The 27,115-nt window shown below is 39.3% G+C and overlaps 4 protein-coding genes and 1 pseudogene across 11 annotated transcripts; 2 read left to right on the top strand and 3 right to left on the bottom strand.

Annotated features, from left to right (window-relative positions):
- The first annotated feature begins 391 nt into the window (after positions 1 to 391).
- On the top strand, positions 392 to 4,349 carry LOC112169717. 6 transcript variants are annotated; one of them, XM_024306769.2, is made up of 6 exons: positions 393 to 667; positions 816 to 3,087; positions 3,285 to 3,507; positions 3,628 to 3,704; positions 3,966 to 4,039; positions 4,107 to 4,349. In XM_024306769.2, the coding sequence occupies exons 2-5, from the start codon at positions 907 to 909 to the stop codon at positions 4,035 to 4,037; spliced, it is 2,553 nt and encodes an 850-aa protein (XP_024162537.1). In that variant the 5' UTR covers positions 393 to 667; positions 816 to 906; the 3' UTR covers positions 4,038 to 4,039; positions 4,107 to 4,349. The 6 variants fall into 6 exon arrangements, with proteins under 6 accessions (XP_024162536.1, XP_024162535.1, XP_024162537.1 ...); XM_024306768.2 differs by having other exon boundaries at positions 392 to 617; positions 824 to 3,087; positions 3,966 to 4,349; XM_024306767.2 differs by having other exon boundaries at positions 392 to 667; positions 824 to 3,087; positions 3,966 to 4,349.
- A 1,375-nt stretch (positions 4,350 to 5,724) lies between these two features.
- On the top strand, positions 5,725 to 10,086 carry LOC112173866. 2 transcript variants are annotated; one of them, XM_024311548.2, is made up of 8 exons: positions 5,725 to 5,885; positions 6,116 to 7,250; positions 7,395 to 7,544; positions 7,679 to 7,859; positions 7,938 to 8,104; positions 8,274 to 8,493; positions 9,305 to 9,387; positions 9,718 to 10,086. In XM_024311548.2, the coding sequence occupies exons 2-8, from the start codon at positions 6,198 to 6,200 to the stop codon at positions 9,796 to 9,798; spliced, it is 1,935 nt and encodes a 644-aa protein (XP_024167316.1). In that variant the 5' UTR covers positions 5,725 to 5,885; positions 6,116 to 6,197; the 3' UTR covers positions 9,799 to 10,086. The 2 variants fall into 2 exon arrangements, with proteins under 2 accessions (XP_024167316.1, XP_024167317.1); XM_024311549.2 differs by having other exon boundaries at positions 5,727 to 5,885; positions 6,120 to 7,250.
- LOC112173867 (NAD(P)H-quinone oxidoreductase subunit M, chloroplastic) lies at positions 9,873 to 11,634 on the bottom strand. Of its 2 annotated transcripts, XM_040508972.1 has the most exons (3): positions 11,105 to 11,634; positions 10,476 to 10,602; positions 9,873 to 10,038 (listed from the first exon to the last, which is right to left on the bottom strand). In XM_040508972.1, exons 1-3 carry the CDS (start codon positions 11,573 to 11,575, stop codon positions 9,992 to 9,994), a joined length of 645 nt encoding a protein of 214 aa, XP_040364906.1. In that variant the 5' UTR covers positions 11,576 to 11,634; the 3' UTR covers positions 9,873 to 9,991. The 2 variants fall into 2 exon arrangements, with proteins under 2 accessions (XP_040364906.1, XP_024167319.1); XM_024311551.2 differs by lacking the exon at positions 9,873 to 10,038 and having other exon boundaries at positions 10,187 to 10,602; positions 11,105 to 11,631.
- A 312-nt stretch (positions 11,635 to 11,946) lies between these two features.
- LOC112171660 lies at positions 11,947 to 21,333 on the bottom strand. Its single transcript, XM_040508600.1, has 11 exons — positions 21,277 to 21,333; positions 16,335 to 21,198; positions 15,721 to 15,916; positions 15,482 to 15,632; positions 15,247 to 15,343; positions 14,998 to 15,072; positions 14,486 to 14,576; positions 14,076 to 14,346; positions 13,923 to 13,965; positions 13,748 to 13,851; positions 11,947 to 13,050 (listed from the first exon to the last, which is right to left on the bottom strand). Exons 1-11 carry the CDS (start codon positions 21,331 to 21,333, stop codon positions 12,643 to 12,645), a joined length of 6,357 nt encoding a protein of 2,118 aa, XP_040364534.1. The 3' UTR covers positions 11,947 to 12,642.
- A 1,418-nt stretch (positions 21,334 to 22,751) lies between these two features.
- LOC112172901 lies at positions 22,752 to 26,838 on the bottom strand (annotated as a pseudogene).
- Positions 26,839 to 27,115: the final 277 nt, after the last annotated feature.

The raw sequence follows: 27,115 nt of genomic DNA, 5'->3' as shown, positions 1-27,115 counted from the left end.
CCTTGCATAAAAGAGGTCAAGAGTTGTAACACTCTACCCCCTACCGAATCACACTGGGTGCAATGTACATACTGGCCTAGTGCTTTTACCAACCAGGGGTTAGCAGGAATGGTTGTGCCCATGCTTTGCTCCCATGTGGTCTACGCTTGAACCCCTCAAGGTACTTCCATAGCTATTTGCTAGTCATTTCCCTTCCTATAGATTGTACGGTTTGACAGGAGGCCCTATATTCAAGCCTATGGTCCAAGAAATGGTTTGGGGATTTCTCGTATGAAAAAGAAGAGAAAAAAAATACCCACACAATGCTTTAATTTTAGAACCAAGAAACCATGCGCACGTAACAGCACAAAAATATTAGTACAAGATCCTTAATTTGTACTAGTAAAAATCATAAATAGTGGTTAACTCCTTCATTTTCTTTTCAATTATTTTTATTTTTACTTGTTTTGGGTCAGAAAAGTGGGTGTAGTGAGTAAAGTATATCATCAATGCTTCAGCCTCAGTTGGGAAAAAGAAAAGACGAGAGCTTTGAGACCAAAGGAAGCCACTTTCTTCTTTGGCCCGCTCCGCTTTCATCTTCAGACTTCACTTTCTTCTCCACATCCGTACACCACAAGGTACCATCTGGGTTCTCACCCAAATTCAAACATTGATATTTTACATCCAGGTAAGAACGAAAACTGTAAATCTTGCTGAGAAAGCCCAGAAATTTCCATGTTTTTGTTGTTCTAATTTAACGTCATTGCCCATATTGTACATGCTCTAATTTTTCTTTGTTTGGCCTTTTTGTTTTTGGTTTTGTTTCCATGTTTTAGAAAGACAGTAAAGACTGCACCTTGCAAAAGTGTCCGAGTCAGTCACTGATAGAGATAAGGGGTTTGTGTTTTGTGTTTGATTTGTTGCAAAATGGGGTCCACTCTGGAGAGGAAAAGGGTCAGGCTGATTGAGGATGATTCGAGAGTGGATAACAAGTGTGATGAGTTGGTGAGTTTAGTTCAGCATGGTGAGGATTCTGGTCATGATAATAATGTTGATGTTAGGTGTCTGGATTATGGTCTTCATGATGATGTGGACCCTCGGTCTAAGTTGCTCTTGGAACATTTGAGGGGAGATGGTTTGCCGAGGCGGATCAAGAGAAGATGCATTTCTAGTGAAGTTGAGGATCCTCAGTATAAGTTGTTCTTGGAAAACTTGAGGGAAGATGGAAACTCATATGCATTTGAAGTTGTTCAAGAGAATGGGGTTTCGGAATTGATAAGGTATCACCAAGAGGGTGGATATGCGAGGCGGATCATGAGAAGATGCATTTCTAAAGAAGACGTGGATCCTCAGTATAAGTTATTCTTGGAAAATTTGAGGGAAGATGGAAACTCATATGCATTTGAAGTTGTTCAAGAGAATGGGGTTTCGGAACTGATAAGGTATCACCAAGAGGGTGGATATGCGAGGCGGATCATGAGAAGGTGCATTTCTAAAGAAGATGTGGATCCTCAATATGCGTTGTTCTTGGAAAGTTTGAGGGAAGATGGAAATTCATATGCACTGGAAGTTGTTCGTGAGGGTGGGATTTCAGAATTGATAAGCTATCACCAACACAATGGCTTGGGGAGGCGGGTGAAGAGAACATCTGTTTGTAATAAAAAGTTGGAAAACCTAATGTTGGTTGATAATTGTGAGAATACCTTGAGTTCAGTTAAGCATGGCAATGATGAGGATGAACACTCTGGTGATGACAATAGTGTTATCAGGTCTGTGGATGATAGTTATAATGGGCATAGATTTACGGGTGATGATTGTGATGACAGGTCTGTAGATGATGGTGATAATGGGACTGATCACTCTAGTGATGATGATATTGATTTTAAGTCTGTGCATGATGGTGATAATTGGAATGAACAGTCTAATGATGACAATGTTCATGTCAAGTCCTTGGGTGATGATGTTATGGAACCCAAGTCCAAGTTATTTTTGGAAAATTTGAGGGAGGATGAAAATATGAATGCACAGGAGATTGTTCAAGAAACTGGGATTTTGGAACACATAAAGCATCACCAAAACAATGGATTACCAGATGAGCCTAGTTTAGCAGCCACTGAACCTATGAAGAATTCTTTGATGAAAGATAAGACTCAAATTGAAAACAGGTTCACTCTGGAAAGTTTAAAGGATCGCCCAAAGAGAAAGAGTTCAGTGTTGAAGGAGAATGCAGAATTGGCAGCTCTAGATCCTGCTTTCGGTATGGCAAACGGGGTTTCCACACTTGCCAGTAAAAGACCTTGTCTGGAGGTTCCCAACAATCCAGAAGAGCTCAATTCAGATACTCCAGAAACTATGAAAAGTCCTCGGGTCACAGAGAAGCCTGTAATAGAAAACAGGGATATTCTGAAACTTATTGAGAAATTCCGAGAGAAAAGGAGTTCAGTGGTGAAGAAAAATGCAAAATTGGAAATTCTGAATCCTGTTTCTAGAAGGACAAGAGGGCATTCAAGTAAAAGGCCTCATTTAGAGGCTCATAATGCTCCAGAAAGCTTCATAAGTTTGCCGTTGAGAGAGAAAATGGAAACTAAAAGAACTTTGAGGCTTATGAAAAAGGAAAAGGTAAAGATAAATAGACCTAAGAAGTCTGCTCATCTTTTAAATGAAGAAGAGACCAAGGGACCAAAGACTTTAAGAAATAAAAGAAGTGAATCTCTGCAGAGTTTAGAGGATCTTCAAGAGAAAAAAAGTTCTAGGGTGAAGAAGAATGTGAAGGGGGAAGCTAAATATCCTTATTCCTATAGGAAGAACGAACTTCCTAACAAAAGACCTGGTTCAGAGGTTCTTCATTTTGCAAATTGTGGGGGCAATGATTTTGCCAAGTGTGACCGCAATGGTGATGATGAGACTGAATCTTATCAAACAGATGAGAGCTATCAAGCCTTTCTAAGTTTGCTTGAGATAAACGATGAAAACATGACATGTGCACCACAAAATGGTAGACCAGAGATATATGATGTGGACATAAAAGATGAGCATGCGGAGAGTTCATCAGATTCAGATTTAATTGTACTCGAGAGGGATCCAGTTGATACATGTCGTACCCCAATTGTATGTATCTTCTTCAATTCCCTTTCATCTTTGGTTTGTTTGTCCTATTTTAAGCTGTCACACCCATGTGCAGACATGCACACATACATTTGCATGCATAAATATGTACATCTTGGTGTTTGTGTGATTTCATTGGTTTGTGGCTTCTAGAATTTGATCATTTCTGGTTGTAGCTGATGTTAATTTGTTGTAAACAGAAGAAGGATTCAGACAATGATCTGGAAAGTCACACCAAATTTAAGGAGGGGCTTATGAAGGATCTTAAACGTCCTTATGACCCACAAGAGCATCTCAAGCTCTTAGAAGACTGGAGTTGCCAGAGGCCTGCAACAGGTCATGCTAAAAATCTTCGTAGTGGAGTAATAAAAACATATGCACTGAAAGGGGAATATGGAAAACCATATCTGGAGGTGTACAAAGGTATGTTTTCTTTATATGTTCAGTCAAGTTGTAAGTTATTTGCATGCTTTGGTTTTCCATGCTTGCAGCTATCATTTACTTCTGCATAAGATTTTAATAATTTATTTCCTGATCTTGCAGATCTGGCTGAAATGATCAAAGCGAGCGATCGCCCTGGAAGTTTGAATCTCTTGCGGGGATTCTTCTACTGGTTGAAGGTAAATTTCTTTTATGGATTATTTTTAGTGCAAGTGGTATGTGATTGTTATATCGTATGTTTATCCAGGCACTAGGAAAGTGCGATTTTTGTCCAATTTTCACGTCTTCACTACCCACTTTGAAATAAACTAAAGTTCAAAAGATTGTCATCGGTGCATTCATGCACATGGAGGTGTAATAGCAGCTTCGTTTTCGTTCTTTTTTTTGGCAATAGTGTAATAGCAGCTTCTGATTTGTTTAATCCTTGTCAATTGTATCAGAATGTGGCCCAGGAAGGAAGCTTTGAGCCTTGGAGTGATGTAGAATGTTTGAATGTAGTGCAGCAACTGTAAACATGAGGAGTTTCTTGCATAATCTTCATTTGGCAATGAAAGAATCTGATCACTGCATCTCCGCAAAATCGGGTGTCAAGCTGTATGGGGTCAAATGTGAAATTTGGTAGTAATTCCTAGTTGTGCATATGCTGCTTAATCACACACTTTAAGTGGTTTTGGAAGTTTGGGGAAGATGTAGCCTTTTGATCTCAGTAGCTAGGTAATGAGAACCATGACTGCAGTCTTTTCTTGTTGGCTTGAGAAATCAATGGAGCAGTGACTGTAGTTTTTCAGTATCACTGACCAAGTAATCATATCATATTGGTTTTATCGTGAGGTTAACGGTATCTTTTTAAGTGAGATTAAACACATCGAAAGATGTCATATGTTTTTTCAACTTCATGAAAAGCATCCCCGGAACTTTCTCCCAAAAAATAAAAAATCCATTCGAGACCATGAATTTTCACAAAAATTGTGGACTACACGATTTTTGCTTGTTTTTATTTTTCACCAAAATCGTCTCACTACTAAATCATGAGTTTTAAGCAACTTTAGAACATAAGAAACTCACAAAATTTGACCCTTGTTTTTTTTTTTTTTTTTTTTTTTTTACAATTTGCAAAAGTCGGAAAATTAGGAAAATCGTAAAAATAAAAAGTAATTGTTGAATTCTGTCGCTTGGACCGTGTTCTAAAATTATGTTTTATTGATGGTGAGTTTTTTTTTTTTTTTTTTTTTGTGAAAGAGGGCCAATTCGGTCGATGGTGAGGTTATCGCAAAGGAAATTTTAAGAAATAAAGAATATGCCATGACTTGGCACGGCACGTCACATGCCATGAAATTGAAGTTAGGCTAATCATTCTCTTCCATTTTTAAATTTTTGTCTTTTAGCCGAGTGAAAATGAGAGCCATCTAAACTGTGAAAATAGGATTGTGGGAGAGCACTGCAAGCATTGTGCTGTTAAGCGAAGCGTTGTGAGTTTGTGACCTACATGGCAAGAATTCGTCATTTTATTTTAATTGTTTATGGGAGATTATTAATTACGAAAATTTTGTCTACAAGCGTGCATTTTGTTCTTTTTTTCTTTTAATGGGAGATTTCACCAACAAATGATTTGATGGCTAAGGTGTGATTGAAAATATTTACTAATGAACAATTCATCGGCAAATTTGTGTTCCTTTTATTTTTCGAAGACAAAACAAAATATGTGCTTGCCTAGACTACTTTTTTTTTTTTTTTTTTTTTTATAGATAGAACTTTTCTCCTATCTTCTCATAAATGTACGAACAGTTATAATAAACTTGCAAATTACAATAAACTCAACCGTAACATTGACTTCTGCATCTTTTGGCTCATGTTACACATGTTATATTGTACAAAGGAAAAGGTATCCTTCTTAATTGTTGGCTCGAAAAATTTAAAAATTTGAATTTTATTGAATTGCAGATTTTCCACAAAATTACCTTGTCAAATGTCAACTATACATTCTTTGCATAAGTTCTTACGGTCACACTCCTAAGTGGTTAAATTAGTTGTGCTGTTTTTTTTTTTTTTCCGACAAAGACTGTTTTTTCTTCTGTTGGTTTTGTTGATGGTTTAACGTTGTTGTTCTTCAAAAATTTACTTTAAAAAAAAAATAATAATAATAATGTTTACGGCCATTTTCGTTTTAGTACACAGATACAAGTAGGTCTAATAAATGCAACTTTTCTTTCTTCACCAATTTCTTTTCAGTTTCAGACTCTATAGTAAATGAAGCTCTTTTTGAATTAAGAAATTGGGTCCAAAGCTCAGATCAGTGTGATCAGAAGAAGAAAGTGAACCCTATTTCTTCTTCTTTTACTTGTTCCAGCTCTTCAAACCAGGTAAGAAGCCTAAGTCTCCCTTTTGGTTTCAGAGAAAGTGCAGTAAATTTATGTTTTTGGACCGCAATGTCGTGTCTTAAGGCTTGTTTTCGTTTAACTCATGGTGGGTTTTTGCTATTTTGTTCAAAGAAGTGTAAAGATTGAGTCTTTATTTAAGACCACAGTGCATGCTCTGATTTTTTGCTTTGTTTTTGTTGGGTTTTGTTTTTTGTTCCCTTTGATCTGTAAAGACAGAAGCTAGGAACAGCGGGGTTTACCGTGAAGTGTGGGAGAAAAACATAACAGGGTTTGTTTCAGTTTCATTGTTGCCGAATGGGGACCTTTTCTGTGAGAAAGAGGGTCAGGCTTGCTGAGGAATATTCACATTTTGAGGATCAATTGTTGTTGGATACGAATTATGAGAAGTTCTTGGGGTTAGTTCAGGTTGGTGATGAAAATTTGGACAATTTTTCTGTGGATCAAGCTACTTCTTTGCATTATGAGCCCAATTTAGATGTTCCAGAAACTTCGAAAAAATCTCAGGTGACTGAGAAGAATTTGAGGAAGGGTATGATTAGGGGAGAGATGAATGGCCTTGAGAAATCTGCTGTTCTTCTGACCACAGAAGTTAATGAGGGCCCAAGTAATGTTAGGTATGCTCTGAAGGAAAACAGGGCCACTGTGGAAAAAGAGGATCTCCGAGTGAACAAGAGTTTATTTGTGATGGAGAATGTAAAATTGGAACCTCTAGATTTTGATTCTGGTGGGATGAATCAGTGTTCCAATAAAAGAACTCACTTAGAAGCTTTTAACACTCAAAAATCTTTGAAAAGTGCAGTGGAGAATGTAAAAGTGGAAGCTCCGGATTCTGATTCTGGTTGGAACCGTGGGATAAATGAGCGTTGCAGTAAAAGACCTTGTTTAGAGGCTTCTGACACTCCAAAGACGCTGAAAAGTTCTCGGGTGAAAAAGAAAAACAAAATTAACAGAACTTCAAGGAGATTTTTGAAGAAAGGAAAGATGAAGATAAATATTCCTAACAAGTCTGCTAGTCTTTTGCCTGAAAAAAAGACTGGGGTGAAGAAAAAGGTTAATGTGGAAGCTGCACATGCTGTTTCTGGTAGGTCAAATGTGCTCTCTAGCAAACAAAAAGGTTCCCGGATCCTACAATCTGCTCCGCGTAGGTGTAACCATAGAGCTTTATCTATTCATATTGATGAGACCTATGAAAATTTTCTCAACCTTGCTGTGATGTCTGGTGACATAATGATATATACACCCAGAAATGGTACAAGAAATATTTATGAGGAGGATATGGAGAGTTCATCAGATTCAGAAGAAACTGTACTAGACAACAATCGACATGATGCATATCATCCCTCATATGTATTTATCTTCTCTCCTTTAAGATTTTGTTTATCTTTACTAGTTTCTGCTAGCACTCACACACATATTTTCATGCAAGCGTAAATACATGTGTATCTGTTTAGATGTATCAGATTTCATTGTAAGCCCTTGAGAATTTTTCAGGTGAAAACCAAGGCCGCAACTGACAGAACTTTGAGGAGGGGTGTGATGAAGAAAAAGATGAGCTGCCCTAAGAACTACGAAGATACTTCCTCAGATTCGGATCTAAATGAACAGGACAGTCATCAAAATGATGGATGTCGTGCCTCATTTGTATGTTCTCTCCTGTTTAAGCTTTGATTTACATTTTATATGCTATGTTATCACACACCTATGAGCGCATTTCATGATCTGTAAATACGTACGTTTGTGTTTAAGCGTGTGCTAAGGCTTTGAAAAATTCTCAGGTGAAAAATAATACTGCAATTAATAGAACTATGAGAAAAACTGTGAGCCCAAGAGCTCGTAGGAGTACTCTGCAGAGTAAAAACAGGAAGACTCCCACCGGAAATTTAGAGGTCCTCCGAGCAAAAAAGAGTTCAGTGGCAAAGAAGAAGAATATAAAAGAAACTCTGAATACTGTTAGTGGTAAGTCAAATGGTTGCCCCCCTAAAACACCTTGCTTAGAGGCTATTCAATTTTCTGAGCGTGGGTGCCACTGTGCAGCTGAATGTGATTTAGTAGATGAGAGTTATGAAGAATTCATAAGTGTCGTTGAGGTGGATGGTAAAAATTTGGTGTATACACCAAGCAATGGTGGACGAAAGATATATGAGGAGCAGGAGGCTACATCAGATGCAATGCACAGGGATTCACTTGATAGTTTTCATATAGTATGCCCCTTCTTCATTTTATCCTTTTTTTTTTTTTTGCTTTCTGCCTTGGTGCTATCACAGGACACACACAGAGACATGTGCATGCAGACATAACATACATTGGTTTGGGGCTTCTAAATTTGTTAATATCTGGTTGTGTCTACTGTTAATGTTGTGCAAATAAAAGATGGACACAAACGGTGGGCACAGCATTGAGAGTCATAACCAGTTTAGGGAGGGGCTTATGAAGGATCTTGGAAGGCCGTACGACCAAGAAGAGCATCTCAAGCTCTTGGTAGATGCATGTAGCAAAGGGCCAAGTGACCATGAGACAGATCTGTTTAATAGCATTGAATCAGGTCAAACGCCAAGAGAATATGGAAAAACATACCTACAGGTGTACAAAGGTTAGTTTTCTTCAAGTGCTCTCTATTACTGGTTTTGTTCAAGTCTAAATTTATTTTTTTAATTACAGATTTGCTTCTATCTTGGTAGGTCTAGGATTTAGTATGTTCCTCTGCCTGTCTTTATGTTAATGAACTGAACTGGAGCTGGTGAATCTAATTCTGTCTGATCCATTCCTTTTAAATCATAGATTCTAATATTATTTCCTTGTTTATCCAGAATTACCATGACCTGAATGCTTCTTACACTATAATTCAGTTTCAGATTATATGAAACTCAGATTTGTTGTCTCTAGTAAAATTTTATATGCCTCTGCTTGCAACCTATTAAGGGGATGCTTAGCCAGGAACTTTGGAAATGGTGAAAGGAAGCCCTATTGGATTTAGGTCAGAGAGTGGACTACGCTCATTGTGGGTTACTCCTGATCCATTTCATCTCTTAACTTATTCTTCCAATGCATTGCCTGTGCTTAGAAACAAAATATAATGTATATTCAGAAAATGTGCAAGGTTGATTTGCTATAAAATTGATTTGTGGTGTAAGGCCTTGTTGTCTGTATAATGCCATTGCCTGCATGCAAATCTCTGCTTCTTTGTTTTCGCATTTCACGGGGACTGCCGACTTAGGAGGCGGCTCCTTTGGAGTCGAAGTAATTTCTGCTTTTAATTATACTGGCTAGCTGGTTCTGTAGCCATGGTTTCTTTAGAACTTAATGTATTACTTGGTTTGTACAAATTACCGGCTTTGCATCCTTGAAATTTTGTTTAAAATTTTCTTGGTTTTAGTTTGTCAGTATGTTTTCTAATCTTGCAGATCTGGGTGAAAAGATTTATGCAGCCAATGGCGATCGCTCTAGAACTATAAATCTCTACCGGGGATTGTTTTACTGGCTGAAAGTAAGTTTTCTTTGACTTTTTTTTGGTTTCATGTGATTGGTATAACGGGTTATCTTGTTAGCTTGTCTGTTTGTAGAACATACCAGCCATTTATGAAAATGATTGGTGTAACTTGGCAGTTGCTAGTTAAAGTTCAATCTGGTGATAAGTAGGCTATGTTCTGTTTTTAGATTATTGTTGATTATTATAGGTGCATGATTTTCTCTGTGATTCTTTGCATAGGGTCTGTGTATGTGTATGTGTGTGTACATTTGCAATTGCGTTACCGAATTGATGAGTATTGATGTTATAGCACCTTCTGATAGTATAATTATTGTAAAATTTGGTCAGAACAAGTCCCAGGAAGGAAGCTTTATTCCATGGAAGGACAAAAGATGCTTGAAGACGATGCTGCAGCCTGAGAAAAAATAGGGGTCACCCCAGCTACAAATGGGAGTCCTTGCATCAACTCCAAAATGCAATGGAGCATGTCTTTTGAGTGCAGCTGTAGTAATTAGGTGTAGCGTATTAGCTACCACTGAGAAGATTAATAGTAATTCGAAGTTGCGTATTTTGAAGGCTATATGTATCATACATTGCAAGTAGGCTGTGGCTTGGTACCTTTTTATGCATGATGTAGCTTTTGATCTCTGAATGCAGACAACAGCGGTTCTGTTATGGAGTATGTGTAATATATGCAACGGATTGTTAGAGAAATGACATGTGATATTTCTTACTAAAACTGTGGTTTTGTTTTAGAGAATGGAAGATTAGTAGGGTGTATAAGAAAGAGCTGATCTATTGGTATCCTCATTTCCTCGATCAGCCTTTAATCCCATCAATTGAATCAAATTTCTTGATAATCTTTTCGCTCTTCATTTCGGAGCAGTTTACTTCTAGAGAAACAAATTCAGATGTATATCTCTCTCTACATAATCACATATTGACCTTCAATGAGTAGGAATAGATGGAAGGGAAGACATTACTCCTTCATCAAACCTAATATGTTCATCTTCTTTCTCCAGCTTTTCTGTTTGATGACTCTCAATCTTATCATCATACATCCTGAGGTTGAAATTCGTTGTTATTGAACATAACGCGAGGCTTACCCATGCTGAAGTTAAGGACTCTTGCATCCATGTTGTATTTGATTTCTCCGTCATAGAGAAGCTTCCTTATGTAGTGCTCTATGTCTGAACCAATCAGACGCAGAGTGTATTCTGTCAAATCTGCACCCTGATTTTCACACCAAATGTAGATGTCTCAGTAAGGAACTACATCTCAACTACAGAAAATTTCAGAGAAATATATATTTAGTGTAATAGATCAGAAGGCAAGGCCAAGAGGGATATAATTCACTTATATTTCATTGGATCCCCATGGTGTCTCCACGAAGACCTCTTAAATGGAGGCATTAGAGTTCTGCTTGCATCTTAGTTTAGATTTTAGAATCTAATCCTCACAGTGACCTCACTTTCACTTAATTATTGATCTGCAAGCTGCAAGGTGATGCCTTTTTTAATACCGTATTGAGAGAAGCGTTAACTTGATATACATTATTGTACAATTCTCTAACCGTGGAAGTTTTTACGTCTAATGATTGTCTAACAAACTAAATATGAAACGGTGAGCAAAAACATCAATACCTTCGTGCATGTGAACTTAGCCAAAATATAGGAACACTAACATACATCACAAAGAATGTAAAGTCCGCAATTATGATCATAAACAAGATTACCTCATAGTGATCCACAAGCTCTTGGAAGTAGGAGTAGACCTTGTTGGTAGTCTCTGGAGTCCACACAAACTCATTGGTTGGATCAAGTATAATGGTGAGCTTATCCATCTGTGTCTGATCAAATGCACAGGTTTCTGGGTCTATATAAGCAGCATAAATCCTCACATGCCTTGTGGCACAGCTAAGCCAATCCCCACCATATTCTCTCGCCATGTTCCTACTCTTCACATTCAATTGTGTCTCCACTGGCCTTGGCACTGTTCCTTTTGGCTCTCCTTTTTCTCTCTGTACTTGTGGTTCTTGTATTTTCAGTTCTTGTGGTTCTTGGACTTCACCAGGTTGCTGCTGAGCTCTTATAAAGAAGTCTCTTCTGCTTCTCAGTTGGATTCTTCTTCCAGCATAACCCAACATAGAGAATTTTGCACAAGCCATATAAGAAGAAGTCGCTGCCATGGCTGAATGTAGTAGCATTATAGTTTATGGACCAAACTTATCAATCTTTTTATGCAGTTCAGTGAATAATATTGCTCTCTCTTTTTTTTTGGGTCGAAATAATATTGCTCTTAGGTACCAAAATTTTTGGGAAATTTGTGGAAGGCCTATAGAAATTGGTCCACATATATATGAGGATAAGATTTCTTGTATTATACTGGGAGACTTGTGTGGTGATTTCTCCTCTCTCTCCCCTTGTGAAGAAGCCCTTTGTTTTTATCTTTTTCTTCCCATTTTACATATTTACAAAAAAATCATGCCCTCAAGGTAAATAGCCTTGTTTAATCTGATAATATAGTCCATGTCATCAAAATTCAAAGCAAAACACAGGCTCAGAGGGAGAGCTCAAGAAAAAAAGTAGACGCAACATTCTGATTATTCAAGCGCATTTCATGCTTTATTATTCATTTCAACTATCTTGATCTTGTACAACATGTATAAGGGAAACAAAAGAATTGAGAAAAAGGAAAACAAACAAAACAAAAAGAAAGAAATCACTATTCCTAGCAAGAGAAAAAACTATGGTTAGTGTTGACTTGGTGCCAGCTAAGCAAATCTGGCTGCCGACGCTCTCAGATGGGGCACAGGAGTGGTATTAGCTGCCAGGTCTTCCATAAACTTCTCTGACTTGGTGCATGCTAAGCAAATCTGGCTGCCGACTCTCTCAGATGGGACATAGGAGTGGTATTAGCTGCCAGGTCTTCCATAAACTTCTCTTTGTGACCCTCTCCGACGCTGATAGTCTGGGTTTACTCAGCTTGATGATCAAATAAATCTTTATGCCCGGTCCACTTGTTCCCGCTTGCTTTTGCACCTCGCTTATGCATCCACTTAGCATTCCAAATCAGTGAACTCCTGCTTCAGCTGGTACACAAGCTTATACCTGTTCCTGGTTAGGGTCCTCCCTTGGCCTTAGGACCTCCACCTCACCAAAAAAAGAGGGGGGCCTATACTCCCAAATCATTTTGCACAAGCATACGATCGGAGAGTAGTTTGCAGAAATTACTCCATGGTATAGATCACATGTATCTCTTTGGCTGCCACTGTCAATAAATGTTTGTCTTCATCTTATTCAACAAACGAACCGGTTTAATTAGTTCATCAAGATCATCCAAGTCTAATTCAGAGGGATCACTGTCATAAAATGTGGTTTGCTCAGGTGGATTGTTACTTTCTCCAGCCTCCTCGTCACTAACATTGATGCTAACGAAATCATTACCAAATATGTCATCACCATTTTGTGCACAGTGCTTTGCAGACGCTGTTACGGGCTCAGAAACACCAACATCCTTGGAAACAAAGTAACGTCCCCAACCATTTCTATGTTCTCTTGATCGTTTCTTTATCTTTCCCTTCATACGCTTTTTGGGGTGGTGAAGCTTGCATTTGGGCCCTTGAGGACACGTTCCTGTTTCTTCAAAAGTCTGGCAGACATAGCTGTGCTTCTTCCGGCACTGTGAGGAAGATATATACATTCGAATTTACTTGCTCCAACATTAGTGTATGTTGTTTGTTGACAAGCAGGAGATTATCAAGTGTTAAACAGAAATCTAAAATGTACACCAAGAAAAATAGAAAACTAAAACAATAATGAGAATCTATACTCTATGCACCCTAGCATATTCCCAAAACATCGCAAAATTATCTCTTAAATTGTTGAGAGTTATTATGGTAGGGGTCAAGGGTTTCGGATTTTTTTTTTGATAATGAGTCCTTAAAGGTGTCATGCTTAGTTTCCTGATAATAATCTATACGATTAGAAAAATAAATCATCTATGAAATGCCCAATTACCCACCAGATAATAAAATTATCAGATGCTACTTCCGGTACTTTTGTTAAAGCCCAATAGGATTTCTCTCATCTTTCATCTGTCAACCACCCCACTATCTTCCCATACACCCAAGCCTCTGTAATCTCACCCTAACTAGTACCACATAGCTCACCTGGCAGGTCAGCCCTCCCCATGTATGGTACGTCCAAATGAATGTTTGAAAACCCCTTTCCTTCAAAATCCAAATGCATGCGCATACATAATATAAACTAACATATTGGCTTCAGTATGTAGCAAGACGAACAAGAAATGAATGAAGTAAAAAATGAAAAAAGAAAAGCGGGGAAAGAAGACTTGGTTCTATATGAGAAGACAGTACCTCATTTCCGTCCGCACAATAACCTTTAAGAAATCCTTCACAAGTAGATGCCTTCGGATTTACATTTACATGTCTGTAAGAACAATTTTTATTGGTGCATAAACCTGCAGGAAACGTGTCAGAGTTCTATATATTCACTAATACCTTGAATTAGAAATATATTAGCAGAAAGTACCTTGCAGAAAGAAAGAACAGTCTGGCATTCTTTCTGGAATGACCTGCATGACAAAAAAAGTTTGATAAAGGAAGAGACAAGAAAGGAAAGAATGTCTGGAAACGAGTACAAAGTTCTGTTGTAGATCACGTGAAGTTCCATCACATGGTAAACCTTGTGGGTTAATCTGCAGTTGGGGTTGGAACATAAACCGTTCAGATACTTTGTGCAGACTGCAATTTTGGAGGAGTCATGAATATAGGGACATTTTCCATCATCCTTGTTACACTTCCCAAATCGTGTGAAAAACTGGCAGTATTTCCGTTTTTTTGCCAACCGCTGTCTGGCAGTGTGCAAACTCCATCTAACTCTTTCACTTGCCAATATGCGAGTTCGTTTCTTTGGATCTCTAATAAGCTGATTACCATTTCCAATCCGCACATATCTGCCAATATGGGAATGCATTTATATCTAACAACTTATAAAGTTGAGAATAAACTATAACTTGGAGATCTACTTTGTTATCACCCTCAATGGACAACATTAATGTTTGGGGTTTTAAGGCATAACATAAAGAATCTTACTCGTCATTCCCAATCACCAACCTCCTTGGAACATATGATCTCTTGGCATTCGTTTCTGGATTCAGCACAACAGACTTTGAGGATTCGTCATCTACACAAAACAAGATGGGAAAATTATATTCACTGAGATTGAGTAAATATTTATTACCAAGTAAACAAAATAAATCAGAATACGCCAAACTAGGGGGAGGCTCAAAAGAGAAACACTTAAAGGTCATCAATCACATTGGACACATTTCTCCAAAACAAACATACAAGGAGAAACACAATTCCAACAAGAATAAGAAATACTGCATAGAGTGTAAGAACATGTTCAGAAATTGTGAAAAGAAAAAAAAATCAATGAGAAAGCAGTGGTACATTCTGAAACTATATCTGACCCATCTGCTCCTATGTAGAAAAAAAAAAAAAATATATATATATATATATATATATATATAAATGTAGAATATACTAGAGCTCATTGACAAGAATACATCAAATATGCAGAAAAATTGAAAAGAGCAGACCACCTGAAATCCTCTTAAGTGTCCGCCTTGAAGGATCCATTTTGTAACGAACAGAGCCAATGCGGAATATTCGTTTTCCTGCCATAAAAGTAAAAGATCACACAGGATATTCATTTTCCTGCCATTTTGTAACACCACATGTTCAAGGTGCACTCTATGCAATACATGCAAGCAAAAACTGCTCATGCATCGGAGACACCAGAACTATTATATGGGTCTACATGTTCTCAACAGTACTATGAATTGACTTACCCGGTGAGTTTCTGATTTTAGAACCAGAACTAGTGCAGGCAGCACCATTGTGTTCTCTTTTCTTCTTCTCTACTTCAGCAACAGCCCGTGTAGCTTCCTGCACGAAGTGTATAAAAAAGATAAGGTGGACAAAGAAATGGCTAATCTTGACTTGAAAATCATTACTTCACTTAGATAACATGAATGATTTTCAAGGGAAAAATAATGGCCTGCCTGTATGCTACAGCCAACTAACCTCATTAACTTTCTTTGAGCGACTTTCAATGGATTTTGACCATTTTAAACTAGATCCACCAACACTTAATACCTTGTACTTTCTAAGTGAAAATCCATGGGTTGACCTAGTGTATACAGTATCCCTCATCCTTGAGAGCAGCAACTTTTTACTGAAAGATGAGATGAACATTGATTTGTTTAGGCAACAACCAAAACTGACTTGTTAAATATAATTCCAGAAGCAAGAAAATCAGTTACCTGATTGTTGATGAGGAACTATAATTGAAATTGGAAGCCTGACTTTGCATGACAGTTCTCCAGTATCTTGCTCTTTTCCACGGAAACAGCTGAGGCAGAACCTTCTGATGGTCATATGAACTACCATTATTATTTGATGACTGTGAACCACTTGGTGTCCAGACCAAGGAATTCTTTTTACTCATCCTCGCAACAGCTGCAAATAGAAATATTACTTAATTTTGTCATGCCAAAGAAAGACGAAGAAATACCAGTACATCAACAATTACAGACTCCAAAAAATAATAACACATTCTGGCACAGAGGACTGCCCCATAAGAGGTTATAAACTTGTAAAACTCCACCATCCCTCCTTAAACATGAAATATGAAATGAACATGATGAACTTCTCCAAGAACAAAATTCAGTTGGAAAAGTTGCAGATAGGAGCTACATACATTTAACAATGGCAGAAATGACAATAAAGAAGAAAGAGAAACACTCTGATGCTTAACATTTTAGCAGAAATCAACAAATGAAATTGATTCAAGAAACTTATTCCCTGATGCAGCAAATGCATGTCAGAACTTTTGTTGATTGCATCTTTCATCTATATAAAAGATAATATTGCTTACCAACGACTAATTGGACAAGTTCAAATAGCATACCCTTAAGTGATCGCTTCTTGTTAAATGTTCTACTGGGGATAACCTTACGAGCCTTTTGCTCCCCTGAGTTTATATTGTCAGTGGGCAGGAGAACAGTATCTTTGCCATTACATTCCAAAGAAGACCTAATTAGCTGATGTTTGCGCCTCTTGTAGTAGCCATCTGAGGGTTGGTTCTTATCAGCATTGTGGACAGAAAGGTCTGACGGATTTGAAGATGATGCAACCAACTGATTTAATTTTCGCTTTACATATATAACCTTCTTCATATTTGAAGATGCCAGATTCCCATCATGTAGATTGTTGACTGGACCACTATGGTATTCCTGAGTATCAGAAGTTGCCAGCGAGTCCTTGACTGATCCTTCTGCATCTTTCGTCTCCGAACAATTCATAGGATCTGATTTAGTTCCAGAGATATCACTAAGAAGAGGCTCAGCTAGTGGGGATGATGTAGGAATCCCGGAAGAGACGGCAGCAGATGCAGACATTTTGACTCCACTGGGTAGTGGGGCTGGGGGCCTATCTGAAGAAGCATTGAGTCCTCCTGTTCTTGGAGGGTTTTTAATGTCAACCCTACTGTCGGATCCTGCATTCTTCTTCAATCCATCTATACCTGAAAAGTTCAACTGATGAACAGATGAACTGAGACCTTGAGAGATTTGTGGTACAGCAGCAATTGTAGCACGTCTTCTAACAAGGGTGTTACCTTTACGAACATAAGAATTACTTTCAAGTTTTCCATTTCTTTGTGGCAACTGCCTTTGAGGTGGAAGAGTACTCACAGGAAGAGGAGATACAGATGAATTAGCATTTCGATGCCAAGTCCGAGGCTTTGATATATGTGTTGAAGAGGTAGCCTTCTGTGAGGTAGTAAAGGCAGAAAATGGACGACCTGGAACAATCCTATGAGTAGCTTGACCCAGCTGGTTCTTCAATGCAGATTCAGCACTTATGAGATGCAGACCATGAGATGTCTTTTTGGAATCCTGCAATTTCAAAGGTACTGCCTTCTCTGTGACTGATTGGTGACCTTCAGTTGCATTATCTAATGTTAAATTAGTTTTGGTCTCTGAGAATAAATTCCCAGCGGATGCAACCTCAGACTTCACCTCAAATTTCTGGTCATCCGCACAAACTTTTTCGTCAAAACTTTTAATAACCGAAGGATTACAAATCAGCATATGCACGTCAGTGATACTAGTTGAAGTTTCTGGAGTACCTGTATCTGACAGCGTATCAGACACAGACTTCATGCCTTCATCAATAGAGTTGGTAGAAGTTACTTCATTGCCATTAGCAATTGAAAGCAGACAACTTGGCACAAAAGGCAGTTTATCCTTAACACAGAGGTAATCTGATTGTATATTTGTACTGAAAGAATTAATACCCAAATCAGCAGGCTGAAGCTCTGAATGAATTGTACATGGAGCAGTCTCACCTTGAACCATAATGTGCTCATTTGTTGCACAAACATCAAAGTCTTTTTCATGACTACCATCTATATCCAAAATGTCAAGGTGATGATTATTTACAACCATAACTTCAGTACCATCCTCTTTATCCTCATTCTGTGATTGTAAAGGACAAAGGATTTGCATATGTGGAATACCTGACCCTTCAGAAACTGAAGAAGAGTCAATACCTTGGTGCTTAATCTTCATATCATCATTAGTAAAGGAGTCCCTAGCTGCAGCTACAGTATCAGATGATACTGCAGCCATAATGTCCTCAAGATAGACATTGATTTCCTCAGGAGATGGAATTAAATTAGAAGTAGCACACTGAGAACCTATGCTAGAAGAAGCACCTTTGTCCGCTTGATATGTTGGAACATCATTATGAGTTGAAGATTCCTGTATATAAGATGTAGATTTATTTGCAGGTCCTCCATTGGTTTGAGCTGAAGTCAATACCAGATGAGTGCCAGACACTTTTCTCCTCTTTAAATACTCGGGTGAAGTCTCATTTGTATCATAGTTAGCATCAATTGTAGCTGAAAGCTTAGTGTCAGAAAACCCATTTACTGAACTTTTCCCATTCAGAACGCTGACCCAATCATTACCAGGCTGTGATCCCATATCTAACTTTTGAACACCAGAAACAGAAACTTCTGCATGACTAGGATCCTTCAGGAAAGAACTTACTGTTGTATCCGGTGCATCTTTGCGGGGAGAAACATTTACAGGGTCTACACAAGTGTCGGATATCCTTGAGAAGTCTAACTGCGTTTTAACTTTTCTCTTCTTTTGAATCATAGGTGTAACACTATGAGTATCTCCACCTGATTTTGGTATATTTGGAGATCTTTCTGTGGCACAAATTTCAAAAGATCTAGAGTCACAATCAGGTGATGACTGCTTGCCAAAAGAATTAGTATTCCCACCATTGGAAACTGTAATGCTCTTATCTTTCTTAACATAAACTTCATCAGAATCCCACCTTGTACGTCTACCAATCTTGGAGCGGACAGCTTTGGTCTCCCCTGAACTCGATAAACCAACCGCCATATTATTTTCTGCTGAAGATATAGCCTTAGGAAGTTCTTCCACAACACCACCATTTTGAAGTGATGTGGGGAGCTGATATCTACAAGGTTGTTCGCTAACTGCATCCACAGTGCCAACATCAGGAACAATGATTTCCTGATGTGACAGTTTCTCCAAGGTTTCAGCCCCATGTTCAGAACCCTTTACATTCGTGAGTTCATGCATCTTATCTGAATTTAAAAAACCAGAGCTCAAATTGCCTTCTACAGCCAACATGGCCTGTGATGATTCTTTTTGTACAACTTTATCAACCAATAAAATGTTTCCACTCTGACAGATCGATTTGCTGACATCCACAACACCGCCAGTTTCAGGACAAGAAGCCACCTTGATTGAGTCAGTTGCATTGCTGTTAAAATTTGAAATGGTAAGCAAGCCCTTGACCGGAGTATCTACATTCAGAGGGTGCTTCTGATCAGTATTAATCTCTGCAGGACTCAAAGAGCCCAAATTTGCACTTGAGTTGTTCCCAATATTCTTACTACAAGAGTTGAGAACAGTGCCATATTCATCTGATAGAACATTTGGCTGAGAACCTTCTACTTCCTTATCTACAGGCAACACATGCAAATCATTTGGACAAGGATCAGAAATGGAAGAGGTTTCACCTTTGCCAGTGCCTGCAAATAGACTGTGAACAGTACTCGTCCCCGGCTCATCAATCTTACTTTCTGGCTGTGAAGTGGGGGGGTTTGTGACCTTTTTCACTGTCTTCTTGGCCACTATTTTCTTCACTACTTTTGTCTTCTTAGAAACGTTGGGAGAAGACTTCTGACTGGAACCAACATCCTTGCCATCTTTATGTAAAATCTTGCCCTTGGGTGCTGTTTCCACTTCACTCTTTACAAACGCATCATCAGTCACAACAGAACAAGGCTGTGAATTCATGCCAGAAGTAGTAACTTGTCCTTTCAACTTCATGGCCTCCTTGCCAGGACTCGATGTCTTATTCGAAACAAGTGCCAAACTATCCAAATTTACAACATCCGCACAAAAAGGCTTAGCAGGTGGTGACTCTGAACAATCCATATCCGAAACTGAACCTCTCTTCTCATCCCTAGTTCTAACCGGCTTGGCTACCAGCGAATTCGACTTAAACGAAACATCAAGGTCCAGAGGACTACTCCCACCTCTCTGTTGTTGGCCTCTCTCTTCTCCTCCACCACCACGCCTCTCTTCTTCTACTGCATCCTTCCTCCCATGACCTGAATACTCATACTCATACTGTTCTTTCCCTCTGAAAGATCCACCGGAGCCGGAACTATCATAATAAGCAGAGTAATTCCGGTCCCGGGCCTTCGGCGTTTGAAGCCTAAGCAAAGCACTCTTCTTTTGTATCTGCTTCCATCTACTAGTACTACTATTTCTTCCTGATTCGGAACCATAATAATCCCTCTTGTCCGAAACAATCCGATCCTCCTCATCGTGCTCATCCAATTCGAAAGGATCGTACAAATCCTCCTCCGATTGGGCCCTCTCAAGACCCCACCTTTGAATCTCATACGCCTCATATCTCCTCCCACTCTTCAACAGCTCCTCATACGCGCTCTCGTCGTAGCAACCCGAACCCGAATCCTGGAGCTCTACTTCGCGAAACGTCGTCGTTTCGTGATTGCTCGAGCGACGCCGATAACCGTCATCAACTCGACGATCCCGTTGTTCTTCGTACTCCGATCTAAACCTAGCGCCGCCGCCGTCCGGATCGCGCCTATAGGGTTTATGCAATTCGCGGTCGTAATCGCGCGGCGAATAGTTCCTGGACCGGTCCCGGTAATCCGGACCGGACTCGAGGTAGAGGCGATGACGTGGCCGGTCGGAATCGAGAGGCAGCGGGCGGTGAGTGGTGCGAGGGAGAAGGTTCTGGAATGATCGGAATCGATGGGGTGGGGGAGAAGGTGGTCCTTTGGGGATGTGGTGGCGGCGGAGGAGGGGGTAGGGATTTGAAGGAGGAGGGGGATTGTGGGCGGAGCTGTGGGGGCTGGGTTGGGGGAGGAGGAGGCGGAGTGTGGCGGTGGTGGTAGTGGTTGGTGGTGCGGTGAGGGTAGTTTGGGAAATTAGGGTCAGAGGAGGAGGAGGAAGGAGCGTACCTTGGATGGTGGTGAAGGTACTGAGGGAGGTCCATGAAGAGAGAGAGAGATCTGGAATCTCTGGTTGGTTGGGCTCTCTGCTCTTCTTCGTCTTCTTCCTTCTTCTTCTTCTTCTAATCTTCTTCTTCGTTTTTGTGCGAAGCTTGCGAAGTTTGGTTTTATCTTGGCCGGCAGTTTCACTTTCCCAGCGGAGACCCTAGTTTGGTTTACGGTGTCCGACAAGAGACGACATGCCGTTCTATTTGGCGTAAAAAAAAAAGTAACCGTGGTGTACAGGGTAGACTGTCAATTTTTCATGATCAAGAAAGGAAAGGTCAATTTCAACCACCATTTATTATTTGTTTTGGTAACGTTTAATAATTCAGAGAATAAAACCTTAACGAAATCAGTGATTATTCTATGGTCTCGGAAAATTAGACAATGATTTGGGTTAATAATATTTACTGAAATTTGGTGGAATCCTTGCAATCACGGATAAATACATGTTATATACTCGGACCATCACGTGTAATTTTCCTAATGAAACAATATCTCAGGCTTCTTTTTTTCCAGTAAAAAAAAATTTGTTTATTCGCTTTTTGAATACCTTTGAACAATGATGATCACTTAGGCCATGTTTGTTTCCCGGAAAGTGAGCATTGGGAAAGAAAATACTTTCCTTTCCTGTGTTTGGGACAGCCAAGGAAGGGAAACACTTTCCCAAAAGAAAGGAAAATGTGGAGGAAATTGGTTCCCTCCCCCCTCCCTCCGGAAACACTTTCCCCAAGTTTCCACCAACCAAACATGGCCTTACTTTTAGATTTATTTCCCCTAATCTGAGGACTCTACCTCGTAAACTTACGAATCTGGCCGAATTGCCTCAATTAAAAATGATTCGGTTTGGTTCAATTCGATCCAGTTCGTCAGGGAAGAGGAGAAGACTTGTTTTTATTTTGAGAGTGAAATTAGAAACGGGCCAAATGACCTCTGTCCTTAAATGAACAACCTTGGGGCAAGTCTACATTAATTTCAGTCACAAAATCTCAAAGAGGTCCACGAGATCTGAATATCTGACGTAGTTGGCCTGTGACTCTCTGAGCCTCCTGTGAGCATGGGAGACATGGCTGTGATATTTTTGAGATGGCAATGAAAATGACCAAAGTGGGTGTTTAGTGTCGGTGAATTAGACCGGCTGAGTAATGACTTGCAATTAATATTGACCACTATTTTTTGAGTCTTTGTAGATGGTGGTGGCCGCTGGGCGGTACCTTAGCTTTTGAGGTGGTCCACCGGTACCCTCATGACTTTAGACTTTTAGAGACACAAAGGTACTTAGCACCATGTGAGTAGTCCGTTCAAAGATGTTGATGGCCATTCAGGAAAAGAATCTAACCAAACAAAAGATTTGGGGGATAAACCAAACTTATAAAGCAAATTTCCACGGGATTTGTTTATTAGCTAGTTGAATGGCCAATATTTTAGAGTTCTTGAGTTGTTGGGTAGTGAAAATTATGTAGAGTTTCAGAACTGTTAAACGAGTCGTTGTTTTCAGTGCGCCACATACATTAAGCTAATCCAATAGCTCAGCTCCGGAACATTATAGAACAACCCATTGGATGGAGAATAATGACTTTGCATTGTGAATTGACATGTTCTTGCAAAACCATTTCAGCCACCGGTAGAATTATGTCGTCAAACTTTGAATCCAAAACAATTGAACGACTGGAGTTTCTCTTATTAGTTTTATAATTAAACTTGTGCTCACTCTGGTAAAACCATCAAGAATCACTCTGGTAAAACCGTCAAGAATTACAACACATTCTTCTTTTCAACATTACAATCGAGCTCTTGGTCTAATTGAGACCAAGAAGAAAACTGACACCAATTAGACAGAACAAAAAGAGGGGTGGAAGAAAACCAGCCCAATAAGTAAGGACCAGTTTATGACTGAGAGAAGGAGGAGGGCACACACAAAACAACCTCTCATCCTAAACCCTTCTATACGCCAACCTCTAATGCGATATGTGAAAGAAAGCCACTGTTTTTCTTTTTTTCTTTTTCTTGGAGGGGTTTACTATACAGATTAATCACACAACAAGGAAGTGCCATCGCTAGCATAATAGCATTATGCGGGTGAAATTGTTAGTCAAAGCTTGATGAGCGGCTCCACCGGCCTTTGAGGTAGTCCTCTAAGGAGACGGTTTGCTCAATGCTGCTCACGGAGAGCGAGTCATCCTCCACATCAAGCAGTGCAAGGTTAAGGTGAGACTGCAGATTCGAACGTGGACAAGGCTCATCGTCATGGATATCAGATTCCTCCCAAGCATGGACTTGTAGCCTTGCCCACTTAATCATTTCTGCATCACCTTGAAGGAGCTTCACAACCTGTGTTCAATAGAATGACAAACAGTTTTGTTCAAGTTAGTTACAGATGTGGGATTTTATGCTATCAAGAATTGGAAGTTGTATGCTATATACTGAGGGAAGCTACTTAAAAGATAACATCCAACTTACAGAACTCATTTGGGGCCTTGCTCTTGGGGCATGTCTGATACAAAGAGTAGCTGCTAAAACCATTCTCTCCACTTGGACTTGATCGTACTTTCCCAAGCTCGGATCTAATAGTTGGGCCACCTTCCCACCATTTAAAATTGGCTTAGCCTGGACAAGATGCAAGTTCCAATTATTCAATTAATCTTCCTTCATGAGACGACATGAAGAGGTAAATGAAGTAAAACCTTAGGGAAAAAGAAGACATACCCACATGACTAGGCTCTCATGGCCCTTCAGATAGTCACTGCTTATAGGTTTTCTTCCTGAAAGAAGTTCAAGGAGTACAACACCAAATGCATACACGTCAATCTTCTCGTTTACTTTGCCATACATAAAGTACTCAGGAGCCAAGTATCTGCAGCAACAAGCAATGCTATTAGTTATCAGTATATCATAATCACTGTTCACTTTGTTAAAAACCAACAAGCTATGGATATGAGATGATAAAAGCTACAGCTTTGAAAGGTACAAACCCAAATGTGCCTGCAACATCAGTGCATGTTATATGTGATGAGGAGGTTGGTGCCCACTTAGCCAGTCCAAAATCAGAGAGCTGAAAAAGCCATGTAGAATTAGCATGAACACTGACAACTTCAAAGTAAAAAAACAAAGCTACTTCAAAACAACAAAAGTTAATTAGCATGCTACCTGTGGCTCAAAATCATCAGATAACAGTATATTGGATGATTTAACATCCCTGTGGATTACTGGTTGAGCACTGCCACTGTGCAGATAATCCAAGGCCTCAGCTACACCCACAGCCACCTTATATCTCTCATTCCAACCAAATGCATTTGGATCTTTCTTACTTCCTAAAAAGGTGTTAAAAAAAAATCAAAATTAGGCTAGAGTTCAGACATAAACACAACTCCTCAACCAGAAAAAGATATAGTTACGTACCATGGAGATTCTCCTCGAGGCTTCCTCTTGATAAGAAATCATAAACCAAGAGAAGATTGTTATCCTCAAAACAGAACCCCAGAAGGGAAATAATGTTCTTGTGATTTAAGGTAGCGATAATCTCTATTTCCAGAACAAACTCCTTCAATACATCTTCAGATGGTTTTAAGATTTTAACAGCAAGTTCCTTGGCATCAGGAAGGCAGCCTTTATAAACTTGACTACTGCCGCCTCTCCCAATCAGATTTTCTGGTATTGAAGAAGAAAATATTTTTTCAGTAAACAAAACATGAAGAAAAAAAAATAGGACGTTTGACTTTAGAGATATAAAATTGTGTGGACAACATACCAGCCAAGAAATATGATGTTGCTGACTGAAGTTCCTGGTAATTGAACAATCTGCAAGTAGATGAGTACTTCTCATGCAGACCCTCCAATTCTCTAGGCAAGCCTTTCGAATAGTGATCAGGTGAAGATGGGGCAGTCATTGCCTCACTATCCACTGGAACAATTGCACCAGTTTCTCCATCCAAACTAGAAGGTTGATCTTCCCCTGGATCACAACTATTTTGTCTATGACGCCGACTAGGCAATTGCATTGCCCACTGAACCACCGAGATCTTCCGAACCATAGACCTCTCCGAATGGTCTGGTAACACAGCACGACGAAGCAGTGGCCAACCAGGTCTTGCTTCAGGTAATTCTTTGATCAACATAGTAAGTGAACCTGCTTTTTTTGCCTCTTCTCTTTGTACAGGCACTATAGCCATGGATTTATCTTCACCATCCTCAGCAGAAGAGTCTTCAGCAGATTGGTGACTAGAATTATCCACAGAGGGCCGTGAACAAGCCGAGCATTTCTGTTTCTCAACCGTGTCTGTACATTCGAAAAAGATTTTAGCTAATGTCTGCTCCATTTTCTTACAATTGACCTGATCATTTGCATTCTTTGAGGCCAGATTGTCACTGCCTTCATTTAGTACTTTCGAAGACTTATGCAGTGATCTGTGAAATGCACTGAGCATACTATTTCGGTGATGCTCTCCACTTCCTGCAAACAAATACTACATTAAGATCACACCATAACTAAAAATCAAGAAGAATTAAAGAAAGCACCAAAAATCCGTTTCAAAAAAAAAAAAAAAAAAACCAAAAATCAATTGGAGAAATTAAATTACCTTGAGAGTCACAACTTGATTGAGAGCCCTCCCTGTTAAACACAACTTTCCCATTATTTACAGCAAGTATCCCACAATCCTTTGACAGTTTCTTAGCACAGTACTTGGCCACGGTGGTGGATGACCGGATTTTATGGTGGCTCTGAGCAGTTCCCACTATAAATTTGCATGCATTATAAGATTTCGCTTCCCGGACTAGAATCTTCTTTATTGATGTTCCTCTGCAAATTTTAAGCTTGAGATCCACCTGTATAACATGAACATAACTTAGGAAAGACTAGAAACAAAACTTAGGAAAGACTAAAACTTTTGAAACAATTAAGCTTGACCATCAAACTCTCCAATGCAATGAGACCAATACTAAATGTCAAGAACAGGCCTTAAAAGGTCTCAACTTATCAATTTGTGAAAAAAAACAAAATAAGTTTTAAAAAAAAAAAAAAAAAAAAAAACTTAGCTCTGGTTGAACCGTTCATTTTTTCAGCAAAGAACCAGAGAATATGACAAAACACCATAAAATGACAGCTAAATCCCAAATTTCCACAACAAGAATCTGATGGAAAACGAACCTGCTTCAAATTACAGAAGCCTTCATACACAGCAAGAACAGAGTCAAAAGCTTTGACGAGTGATAGAAGCGACGACTTCCCATCTCGATCCACAATTTCTACACACAAAACCCATCTCACCAAAACCAGTCAGTTCCTACTTAAACCCAGAAAAAAAAAAACACAAATGTAAACAAAAGGCCAAAACTTCACTCACCATTTTTACCAAGAACGTGAATAGCAATAACAGAGTCACCGGGCTCAGCCACCTTGACGAGAGCCCACGTCAGCAGCTCTCTGCTCTTGGAGTCCAGCTTGACTCCCACGACAACAGAACGTCCCTTATCCATCTCAGCTTCTCCCCCACCACACCCAACTTGAAGCATTGTGCTTTTTACAGGCCGGGTCTAATGGCTTCTCCGCGTCGGTTTCAAATTTCCCATGTAAGGAAAGCTTACAAGGGACACTCCGGTATTTATCTGGGTTCGTTTTGTTGGGTTTGCTTTGGTTTGCAGAGAGTTGATCGCACACCAGTAATACCAGTGCAAGAAAGGGAAAGCGTAGCAATTTAAGTTAAAGACTCGCAGAGAGTTGGTCCTACTTTTAACCGCAATACAAGTATACAACTCAAGCTCCGCACATTTATTTTACCTCACTTTTTGGTGATCGAGCTGTTTCAACTGGCAGCCAAAGTAGTAGTTATAAGTGGCTTTTTAAACAAGTGATTCAGGATTTAAGGTGAGGTTTGGAGATTGGAGAGTTGGCCCACCCTGCAACGCACATGGATGGGAATGGGATCGATGAGTTTTACGTATGCAGACTAGTATTCGTATCTTAAGATTCTTTACTCTTTCCATACGGCATTTGATAAATTAGTAATTGCATGAACACAAATTTCTTTTTCTCTGTCTGAGTCCCACTATACCTAACTTAATCCTATGAACGCACATGTATT

The sequence above is a fragment of the Rosa chinensis genome, chromosome 6 (genome assembly GCF_002994745.2).
Source record: "Rosa chinensis cultivar Old Blush chromosome 6, RchiOBHm-V2, whole genome shotgun sequence".
Taxonomy (NCBI): Eukaryota; Viridiplantae; Streptophyta; class Magnoliopsida; order Rosales; family Rosaceae; genus Rosa; species Rosa chinensis.
Note: the sequence above shows the minus strand (reverse complement) of the source record. Positions and strands in the feature narration are given on the sequence as shown.

Coding starts and splice junctions, on each gene's coding strand:
- LOC112173866 (XM_024311548.2), top strand. CDS start 6,198: ATGGGGACCTTTTCTGTGAGAAAGAGGGTCAGGCTTGCTGAGGAATAT. Junction 7,545..7,678: donor ATGGATGTCGTGCCTCATTT/GTATGTTCTCTC, acceptor AAAAATTCTCAG/GTGAAAAATAATACTGCAAT. Junction 7,860..7,937: donor AACTCTGAATACTGTTAGTG/GTAAGTCAAATG, acceptor GCCACTGTGCAG/CTGAATGTGATTTAGTAGAT.
- LOC112171660 (XM_040508600.1), bottom strand. CDS start 21,333: ATGGTGGTTGAAATTGACCTTTCCTTTCTTGATCATGAAAAATTGACA. Junction 15,917..16,334: donor ACTTGTCCAATTAGTCGTTG/GTAAGCAATATT, acceptor TTCTATTTGCAG/CTGTTGCGAGGATGAGTAAA. Junction 15,344..15,481: donor GCTCAAAGAAAGTTAATGAG/GTTAGTTGGCTG, acceptor CACTTCGTGCAG/GAAGCTACACGGGCTGTTGC.
- LOC112169717 (XM_024306768.2), top strand. CDS start 907: ATGGGGTCCACTCTGGAGAGGAAAAGGGTCAGGCTGATTGAGGATGAT. Junction 3,088..3,284: donor ATACATGTCGTACCCCAATT/GTATGTATCTTC, acceptor TGTTGTAAACAG/AAGAAGGATTCAGACAATGA. Junction 3,705..3,965: donor GATTCTTCTACTGGTTGAAG/GTAAATTTCTTT, acceptor CAATTGTATCAG/AATGTGGCCCAGGAAGGAAG.
- LOC112173867 (XM_024311551.2), bottom strand. CDS start 11,575: ATGCTACTACATTCAGCCATGGCAGCGACTTCTTCTTATATGGCTTGT. Junction 10,603..11,104: donor AGCTTGTGGATCACTATGAG/GTAATCTTGTTT, acceptor TGTGAAAATCAG/GGTGCAGATTTGACAGAATA.